This window comes from Osmerus mordax, chromosome 12 (assembly GCF_038355195.1).
Source record: "Osmerus mordax isolate fOsmMor3 chromosome 12, fOsmMor3.pri, whole genome shotgun sequence".
In the NCBI taxonomy this organism is placed as follows: Eukaryota; Metazoa; Chordata; class Actinopteri; order Osmeriformes; family Osmeridae; genus Osmerus; species Osmerus mordax.
The window spans coordinates 7,102,600-7,113,626 of record NC_090061.1 but is presented as its reverse complement, the minus strand read 5'-3'; the positions used below and the strand labels follow the sequence as shown (position 1 = coordinate 7,113,626).

The window sequence follows — 11,027 nt, the reverse complement described above, 5'->3', positions numbered from 1 at the left end:
TGCGCTGTTGAATCAAAACACTGGTGACCTATCTTTTTCCATTGTATTTTGGAGGCAATCACTTCGACAAATCCACCTAACAAAGTGTGGTCCCACTCTCATCAGGATGTGAGAAGCTTAACAACATCTCCGCAAGATGTCAGTGTTCCACAAGGTATGCTGTGTGTATTTTCTTATTTACCCTAGCTTATCTCCTTGAATAACTGACCTAATCTCTACGCACAGCAGACCACCTCTCACCCTCATGCGTGCGCATAGTGTGTTTTGGCTGTAACGCAGTGTCTTTAGACAAGGGTTGGGTTTAAGGTCACGGCGCTTCGTGAGATGTGCTCTGTTGGAGGCTAGGTACTGACAGGATTAGGGTCTCTTGTCTCTGAGTCTGGTGGTTATGAAAGACAGTCTCCCGCTGCTTTCTCTTCCCCATCACATCTGCACTTCAAGGGGCGCGCTCTGTTACGCATCCATTTTTCATCCTGTAAAACTCAGTTTGGCCCATGTCTCAAATGTTTTATTCAAGACCACCCTTGTGTGTGTGCCTCTGTGTTAGGATCACAAACAGTTGATAATTAGTTCATTTGATAGAAGGTGAAAGTAGAAAGAGAAGGAGATAGGAAACAAGGAGTAAACACTCATTGATGCCTCACTGACTCAAATGTTCCTGCCTGGTGATTAATAAAGTGCTATCTTATTTGTGATCTCTGGGTGTTAGAAGATAGACATACACTGACTGTGGTTATGACTGTGTGCTGTTTTGGTACTGGGTGCTCTGCATTAAGTGTTATAAGGAAAAAAGAAAATGGGATAAATGTAAAACAAGAGGTGTAGATGTAGAGAGAGAGAGAGAGAGAGAGAGAGATCCAGGGGGAGCAGATGAGACCAAGAGGCTTGGGAGACAGGAGAGATAAAGAAAGGGAGGAACACAGTTTCTTCCTATCTGACGGTTCCCAACAGAGTGCTTTACCTCAAGTATCTGGGTAGCAAAATGAATTAGTGTATCTAGACCTGGCCAGATAACGGCCCTGTTTCATGACAATCAGATTTGCATCAAGGTCTCGAACATTTGTATTGACCGTGCTCCCTGGAGTCCATCCTGAAGTGGATTTGGAGGAGATTGAACGCGTGTGTGTTGTAGTAAGCCAGAGTGTGGATCTGTATGTGTTTATGTGTGTGTGTGTATAATGGGTCTCCTTTCTCACCCTTTCTTTTCTGTTGTGTGCTTGTGTGAGAGTGTGACCTTTCCATTGAATACTTTGTTGAATGACTGCTACTACTGCACGTCAACACTTTATATTGTATGGTCACACACACACACACACACACACACACACACACACACACGCACACACACACACTTAACCAACATCTTGAAGAATCGTTAGTATATCCTTCAGCTTGCAAATAAGTGTGTACCTAACCTGACATACCTAATGTATTCTGGTGTGTGTCCTTGGTGGGGAGGTGAGTGCAAGACAGATGTGTGGGAAGGGGGGCTTGAATTCTGAATGTTTCTCTTTATAGTTTACTGTTAAACATGAGAAATTGATGTTAACTTTGTTGGTCCCAGACTTACAACTGTAATTGGGAAGTTCTGGAGTTCGAGTATTCAAGCATTTTAGAAACATCCAAACATACGCTCAAAAAGAAAAACAATTCTGAAACGTATTGACGTTGAACCATGTCTATATAAACTATGACATGTATCAAAATCGAATTTAATGAGACGCATATAGCCTAGTTTCTACAGTCTTTAGGTCAAACTGAGGAAGAAGTTTTCCACTCAGAGGAAGTTTCTAGAATGTCTCCCGTACTTGCCAGAGTCAAATGAGTCTCTGAAGTGCTGTCATTCTGTTGCTAAGAAGTGTCAGCTGCTTTGCGACAGCACATCCTGAGCCGTAGGGCCCTGACACACACACACACACACACACAAACCTTCCCACACACACATCGACACACAACAAACATCCAAATAAACAGACATATACACACTTAAACTCTCTCTGACACACATACAGACACACACAGCTGTGTCCCCGCCTTCCCCACCTCAACATTGGGGGACCATGCCTCTCCCTCTCTCACCTGAGGGCTAGCCCGGAGCAGCAGCAATCTGTTCGCTGTCACTCCTCATCACTCGTCATCTCCCCATCCTACAGCCCTCAAATAGTCTTAAAAGACTTTGAAATCCACTTTAATCATCTGACTCCCGTTGCACAGCTGTGCTCGTATAGGCCTACAGTATAGGCTGGCTAATGACAGGACCTTGATGTCTGCCTCATGTGAAGAAGCCGTGGTGAACACTTCCTTCCCTGCCTCACTAGACTGCAGTCCTGTATTTTATTTTAACTGTGAAGGCAGAAGTATTAGATTGGATTTTGAGTCTTACAAGAGAAATCCACAGTATGGTTGCTTGGTGGGAAATGATTCCTGTTGTTTTGCTGATGAAATTTGCAGATTTATGGGTCGCCTGTAAAAGGCTGGACCACTGTTCGCAATGAGAGTACCTCTTCAGTCCCTTCTCTTTCTCTCACTCCCTCCAGTAGGAGGGACTCTGTACTTGTTGGCCCTGCAACAGACGGTCCAATTCAGCCAGGTGATAACGCGTGTCATTGCTCCATTGTGCGTCCCTCGGTACTGTTGCTAATTTGTACCTGCTCGTGTAGCCGGGCGTGCAAGTCAATATTAGGTCTGGAGGCTCTACCTCAAAGGGAAATATTTACCTTCCCTCCCTCCCTCCCTCCCTCCCTCCCTCCCTCCCTCCCTCCCTCCCTCCCTCCCTCCCTCCCTCCCTCCCTCCCTCCCTCCCTCCCTCCCTCCCTCCCTCCCTCCCTCCCTCCCTCCCTCCCTCCCTCCCTCCCTCCCTCCCTCCCTCCCTCCCTCCCTCCCTCCCTCCCTCCCTCCTCACCTTCTCCCTCCCTCCCTCCTCACCTTCTCCCTCCCTCCCTCCCTCCCTCCCTCCCTCCCTCCCTCCCTCCCTCCCTCCCTCCCTCCCTCCCTCCCTCCCTCCCTCCCTCCCTCCCTCCCTCCCTCCCTCCCTCCCTCCCTCCCTCCCTCCCTCCCTCCCTCCCTCCCTCCTAGCCCTGACCCCAGACCCTGCCCCTCTCTGGCCTTGCGATGTTCCCAGTAGCGCACACGGAAGGCTCACTCACCAGCAGCTACGCAGGACCATTCACTGTGCCAACAGTGATCCACAGCAAACCAGCAGATGTTTGATAAAGAGGGAGGTGTGTGTGTGTGGCTGTCAAAGCTGTGCAGTGTTCCTGAAAGCTGACTCTCTAAAAGTCAATATAAGTTGATTCATGAAACACATATTGCATCAGTGCATTTTTTATATGCAAGACTGACGAAGAGCAAGTGTCTGATATTTCATGTCATAAATATTTATTACAGAAAGATGGACATCATTGTTTGCTTATGATTATTTGAGATGTGTATGTGTGTGTGTAACGCTTTCATGTTTTTATAGACAGTCTAGTGCAAGTTTCAAAGAATATATTGTTTGTTTTTCTGATGCCTTGAACTGGTAAGCTACCGCATCACTGGCTTAGATTGTTTGTCATTTGCCATTTGAAGTGGAACTAACAAGCATATAAAGCAAAAGCGAGGGAGAGAGAGAAAGAGAGAGAGCGCAATGGAGGGAAAGAGAGAGAGAGAAATTGCGTGTGAAATTGTTTGCGAAATTTCGTAACAATATCTGGTATTACATGCTTGTATGGAGATTCACCCCCGTTCCTCTTGTTTTCTGTCTCTCTCACACCCTATCCCTTCATCTTTCACTACTCCTTTTCATCTGGCTGGTGATGAAATACACGGTTCGCAGTGAGGGTCACTGGGACTGTCTTTTAGTGCATTAACAAATTGTGAATGAACGGAATAAAGGCAAATAACATCCATATTGAAGAGAGAAAGAAGAGACCAAAGAAGAAAGATAGAGATTGTGGCTGAAACTGGGCAGAAAAGAGGTGAAGATTAAATGAGAACAAGGTTGCAGACAGAGGTGGGGGAGAGATGAGGCTTCGAGGCCAGATGGTCATCCAGAAGGGTCCTGGCCTGTCCATTGTAATGCCACAGCGCTGTCCAAAAGGTTCTAGAAAAGGGTTAGCTCTCGCCTTATTAGCTGAACACTGATTACCCAGCAGGCCGTGGGGTTATACGACCTCTGGGGAGAACAGAGAGCCGTGTAATTTGTTTGATGGGGCCATGCTGTTAGTGCACATGTGTGTGTGTGTGTGTGTGTGTGTGTGTGTAGGATACAGGAGAGAGAAACAGAGAATATGGGTGTCATCACTGAAATGACCTTTCTGATTGCTGTAGGCAATTTGTAATCAAGACTGGAAAAAACTGAATATCAACATGAAGCATAAACAGTCCTAATGGGTAGGCGATGGTTAAAAACAATATATGCCGACAACTGCATAAATAGTCATGACCATACTCATGTATCTCCCCTCTTGAAGGTTGAATATTCTGATTAGTGATGATTGGAGATGGATGGTGCTGTGTACCAAACACCAATAACAAGAAACACCAACTGTGCTTCCTACTCCCGTCATTATGTTTCCCATCGTCTTAAATCGATCAGTAAGACAACTAGACAGGCTCCAAATTAGCATATGCAGATTTTGTGCTATAAACTCAGACTTCTCCCAGGCCGGTGAGTTTGCCAATTAGTAAGAAGTGTGAATAATTCAAACACGCCGGATCTTTCTTTCCATAGACGCCCCAGTGATTGTTTATGGTTGGCCTGTCATAAACTTTTGACAGCCCCCCCCCCCCCTTCCCATTTAAACATCCACTTCAGCTCTCACTCAATCATCTCTACCCTCCTCTAACAGCACGTTTCCTTTTTCTGATCAATACGTTGTTCGATCTGGTCCCCCTAACTAAGTCAAACAGATAGAACTGGCTGTACGTTATGTTAACGTTAGATGGATGAATGGGAGAAAGGAAAAAAATAGTGGCGAGAAATTGGAAACTTGGAAATGTAGCCTAGTCTATTTGTCTTGATTTTAAAATAAGAATAATCTGAGATCTGATAGTGTTTGTATATATATTACAAGTACTGTCTTGGCAACAGCCTATTTCACACTACTTTCAACTCCATCCATTTTATCTGAAAAGATGGATCAAATAGTGACATGATAAAAGGAGGAGACATATCCCTTTTGAAAAACAGGCAGAAAACATAAAAGTAAGATATTATGAAATGGTCAATTTGTAGCCAAGTAATTAGACTGTAGGCTAGGCTATGTTTTTCCATTATATGTTGTCCTGTAAAATACGTTTTAATGGAATAACTGGATTCTGCTGTTCTTAAAAAAGGGCATGCTAATCCGGAGATAACTAAGCTACATCCTCTAGTGTCCCTGCAGGAAGACGTGGACGGAGGTGCTCAAAGTCTATAAAGGCTGTAAATTAAGTCTAGACTATACGATCAGTCAGTGTTTGATTAGCCTAATTAGCGGAGACATGGTCCTAAAACATTTGGAATAGATGTCCAAAGTTCCGTCTTGGGTATGGTTACCTTGAAATCTCTAATGGAATCTTTTCCCAGGGGGGAATATGTGAGGGAGTGTGCACGGCACCCTAATGTGTCCCAGTCGTCGCGTCCTCGCACCTCACAGCCTATCATCAGTTCTCACTTCAGTCAGTGAAACTGATGCTGTGCTCAAACTGTCATTTAACCCCCTCTTGCGCGGCGAAAGGACGAGCGCGTTTATACAGGCTTTAAGCGGTTGCTTGTCCGTTATTCTCACATTCGCAGCATGTAAACGAACTTCTCACTACCCAGAGAGCCTGGAGATAATGGCGGGATGATCTTCGATTTCCTTCCGAAGGGTAGCCTTGCCTACTACCTAAAATTTAACTAGTTTGAGCGGTCAGTTGCGAAACAACACAAAGGGCACGAGCAGTCCATTGCGCGTTTGACTGTGACTTATTTGGGGAATTGTTTTTGTAGACAGCAGACTTTTTACCTTCACCTACTTGGCTCGTGATAGATCGTGACTCGTCTCCCGGTGGATGTAACGCGGAGCGGCTGGTCGGTGTCAGCGGGCGCACTGCGCGGTGACTGGCCAAGTGCGCCAAGTCAAAATCTCACCATCTCACCATCCCGTGTCCCGGTGCCTTTTACACCTCAGGATGGAGTTGTTGACAGAGATGTTTCTACTCGGAATGTTATTGGCCGTATTCCTTTCAGGTAAAACATTAGAACTCAAAGTCAATGGGCATAACTATTATTGTCACTGTAGCCAATTGGTGACTGTCAATGTCTAACTCAAATTGCTGCTCGTGATATTCAGCGTATGGTTTGGGTTTATAAGGTGAAATGGGTCATTATAGTATAGAAGTTTTCTTCTTGGATGCTTTTTTATGTAATTTTTGTTGGATTTTATTTAATTATTTGAGATGACATAGTGTATATTTGTTTGCCTAAATAGCATATTCTATTTGATTAAAGATTAATTTGGGAATATAGGTTCTTAATGTAGCCTATCCTTATATTGTTTATCAACCTGTCACGAACCTTCAGAAAAGGGTCTCTTAAACACAACCACCCTATTTGTTCCCCAGGACAATGTGTCTATTTTTTATTTTGTTGCAACGATATGGCCGTAACAGTAGCTAAGCTGTATCCTGCATGCACACTGATCTTTATTACAACACTTGAAGGAACTTCTGTCTTTCGTGGGGAAAAAGGTACAGAATGGCCCTTGTACGTTTGTCCTTCTGCAGTTTGTATGGGAGTCATGACTGACACGCCAAAAAATGTTGTATTCTCAGTTGCTGCTGCGCTATATGAGCTTCTCGCATCGACAGGTTTATTTATTAACCGTATAGATGATTACATGTTTGATGTGTTTGATGTCTTGGTGTAAGCGACATTCTCAAGGGTCGAGTCATATATCAGAGCTGTCTCTCTGTCTCTGTCTCTCTCTCTCTGTCTCTCTCTCTCTCTCTCTCTCTCTCTCTCTCTCTCTCTCTCTCTCTCTCTCTCTCTCTCTCTCTCTCTGTCTTTTTCTGTAAGGCGTGTAATTTATGCAGACACCTTTCTGTGATTGAGTTTCAGGTCGTGTCTGATTCTTTCCCTTTTATCTCGATATAAATTCACCTCGCCTCCAACTGCAGATCAGAATAAATTGTGAAGTTGTTGTGCAATGAGGAAGCGCAGTCAACCGGCGCCGGTGTGCAAACACATCGGGACTGGTTGACGTCTTATCGGCGCGCAGGTGCGACTGGCCGACAGATGCTCGTACAGGTGTATTTGAGTACTAGCCGTAGAGATGGACAGATTTTGGGCCGCGCACATACATGTGTTGACAGTCGGACTAGGCTAACCCACTCGACTTGTCCTTAGCGTCAGCAGGACTTTGGAATTTGTTCAATCACTGATAAAAACCCAGACATAAACACCTTTATGGCTTCCCAGTCACATAAACCCAATGGAAAGGTTAAATATTGTTTAGTCATGGGAGGAATTGTCCTTAGGTAATTGTGCATGTGTGTAGTGTTTGACAGGAAGCCTTTGTTGTCTGTGTGAGGGAGATGGACGGAGATGAGAGAGGGAGAAGATGTGATTTTGTGTGATGTGTGAGTGACTTGTGCGTGTCTAGGGGTTGTGTGCGTCCAGGGGGTAGTTAGGGGTCGAATGTGTGTTTTGTTGATAACTGGGATTTGGAACTCAAACACAGAAGCACCAGATGGTGTGTTGGGCTTATGCCTTTTTGGCTGTGTGTGTGTCTATGTCTTTCACTGCATCTGTGTGTGCTTGTCTCTGTGTGTGTGTGTGTGTGTTTGCACACTTGGCCTCAATCAGACTCTTGCACTGTCATATTCCCATCCTGCTATTCTCCAGGGTAATGATGTCATACCTCACTGCTCGCTAAACTGAAGTCTGTGATTGGAACTCTGATGAACTCTATTACCTTCTACCCATAATAACTGAACTGGGGTCAGCCTCTGCTCTTTCCTGGCCCATCTGCAGACATAATGAGACACATAAGAACTGGACTTAGACCTGGGAGTGGGAGAAACTATTTGACCTAAGTATGATTCTTTTAGGGAGCATCCCACAATTCTAACACCTATTCCTTTTCCCACTAAAAGTGTTTGATTCTTGTCATACCCTCTAGAGGATTTAAGCTATTTGAAGACTATGCCTTTTCTTTTAAACCAAATAGCTGGTTGGCTTTGATGCCCCCTCCCCCAGCCCCCAAGCTCGTTCACATGTGATTGTGTATTTCATTTGAATATTTTCAATCATTCCTAAAGGGGCCACATTAGTTTGGATGATGCCTGCCAGTGTAGCCCGAGCAACACATATATAAATATAAATTGTGTTGGATCCATCCCACCTCACATGCTCATACTAGGAGCTAGTAACCATAGAATGGAAACGCTGCAAGGGTGGGTGACCCACTGCACCAAAACAAATTCATCCAATGACTCAATAGGCCTACTTTTGATTGGACTTTATTCTGTTAACCTCATATGGGTCACTAATCTGGTTAATCGTAAACCAATCGTGAACCGCACTTTATTGTGGCTAATTCAATCTGCCTGTGATCGAAAAAAAAAGTATAATGTATGTAGACACATCCGTAGTGAAAGTCAATTTTCATCCAGTTTACTGATCTGTTCTTTTAAGCGGCTTATGCTCTTTCAACCACTTCATTCCTCCACTGTATTGTGTGTGTGTGTGTATGTGTGTGTGTGTTTCTGTCTGCTTCTCAGACAGATTGCTTTGCCCCCTCCTGTGGTGGTGCAGTATTGTGTTTTTTGTAATAATGATAGTCTCTGTGCCTCCTAGTCTCCCTCGCAGCATGACAGACATGAAAGGGTCCTTCTCAGGGCAACCGTGTGTGTGTTTTCTTGTGTACCTGTGTGTGTACCTGTTTTGTTGTCTACCTGTGTGCGTCCGTGCGTGTGCGCTATTTTTAGCACATCATTCTCGGCACATGCTGATTGTACCTCATACTGTGCGTCCTTACCACTAAGATTCTGATTGGTGTGTGTCTCTGTGTGCCGACGTTCCCTCAACCTGGTGTTCTACCTGTCTCCCAGTGTTGCTTCCCTTAATTTCACTCTCCCTTTTTTGTCAATCTTACCCTCTCTCTCTCTCTCTCTCTCTCTCTCTCTCTCTCTCTCTCTCTCTCTCTCTCTCTCTCTCTCTCTCTCTCTCTCTCTCTCTCTCTCTCTCTCTCTCTTTTCAAATTCTCCTCCCTCCATTGCATTACATCAACTCTTCCACGTGTGTGTTTGCCTATGCCTGATATTTTTTTTGTTGTATAATTGATTGTAGGAATAACAGCCCAAAATACCTTGTGCTATATAAAATAAAATCTGTGCCACAAATCTGAAATGTCATGCTGTGTAAGATGTAGCTTTTATGCAAACGCTATAACTCACACAAACACAAGTACACACACACACACAAAATATGTTTTTGATTTACTCAGCCAAGTGCCTTGCAAGACCATGAAACAGAAATTCATCACAAAAGGAGTCAGATCCAAAATGGTCTCTTTTTGTATTCCATTTACTGTGGAAATCGCACACACGAACAAATGTAAGTTTACATGGAAGGCTTTTAGTACTTGAGCTTGAGTAACTTTTATGAATCTGGACAGTGAGATGAGTTCAGTATGACACCTTTGTCTACATCAATAGGTTGATTCACATTGGGGAAAGTGGTCAGAGTACACAGACAACTTCCACATACAGCTATTAGGCCTAGCAGGACAGACGAGACTGCAAGAGCTGGTTGATTGGGTCGGATACACATCCCCCACTTAATCTGGCTCGACTTCTACAATGGCTGACCTGATACTTGACCTGTATCACATGACTCAACCCCCTACACCCTATTTAACCTGTCCTCCCCCTCTTCCTTCCCCAGGTGCGGAACCCTCCCTGCCTAAGACAAACTGTCTGGAGGCAAAGCAGGTCTGCCTGGCTGACCCCCAGTGCGAAGCCTTATACCAGACCCTGGAGGGATGTGCGTCTGACCGGGCAGTGTCCTCGCCTGGCAGTGAGGACCGCCTGGAGTGCCTGGAGGCCCTGGTTTCCCTGCACAGCGACCGACTCCTGCTGGGCTGCAAGTGCCATCGAGGCATTCGCAAAGAGCAGCACTGCCTTAAGGTTTACTGGAGCCTCCACTTCCTGCAAGGTGAAGTTCACGGGGGCGGAGTGGTGTAAGAGGCGACTGATAAGATACTTGAATGTCCTTTAGTTCCACAGAAGAAGATAGAAACACACATCAACATCTTGACAGTACAGTGGCGACATATTGCACAACCCTCATGTCCAACATCTGCATTACATGTTAGTGTTAAGAAGCTTGATGGACAGAGACAGGAATGAATGTTTCGAATGGTCCAGCATGCTCTTGGGAACCCTGAATCTTCAACTAGACGGTAAGAGCTGGAACTCTGGGTGGAGAATGTAAGTTGGATAGGACATAATTTTTGATCCAACTCAACTACTTTACCCAAAGTAGTCGTGTACAAGCAAAGCAGGGGTTAGACTAAAGTGCCCTTTCACCTTTGTGTGTGGGTTCCAGTGCATGTTTGTGTGTAACTAAAAGGGCAGAAGTACTACCTTCCAGCCCCCTTGCCCCCCCACGATGTCAGTGCAGGGTCAGTCAGCCTTTGTCCGGGAGCCAGACTAGCCATCCACAGCTAATGCTAGCTAATGGATCCCTCCCCTGTGGCCTGTTAGTCACCATGCATACTGTAATTACACAGTTCTCAGCCTCAGAACCGCCCATGCACTCCTACCTACCGTGTCATTACACTAAATATACAGCCCAACTGGATTTACATACGAAAGTCTGTGCATGTTATTAAATATAGATTGAGTGGTTTTTACATGCACCGTGTAATTTGTGGAAATCAAAAACCCTTGCGAACGTTTATTAGAACAAATGCAGAATCAATCATTGACGGATTAGAATGGGTTTTAGAATTAGCAGGAGAGGGATGTGAAATTTAATGCGGTGGCACAATGACATTATGAAAGAGCGTCTGGAA

General features: G+C 44.9%; 1 protein-coding gene across 1 annotated transcript in view; it reads left to right on the top strand.

Moving 5' to 3' along the window:
* The first annotated feature begins 136 nt into the window (after positions 1–136).
* gfra3 (GDNF family receptor alpha 3) overlaps positions 137–11,027 on the top strand; it is a 16,361-nt gene continuing 5,470 nt past the window's right edge. The window contains 3 exon segments of the mRNA XM_067248114.1: positions 137–154; positions 6,049–6,196; positions 9,896–10,165. Of these exon segments, the coding sequence (XP_067104215.1) occupies positions 137–154; positions 6,049–6,196; positions 9,896–10,165 (436 nt within the window).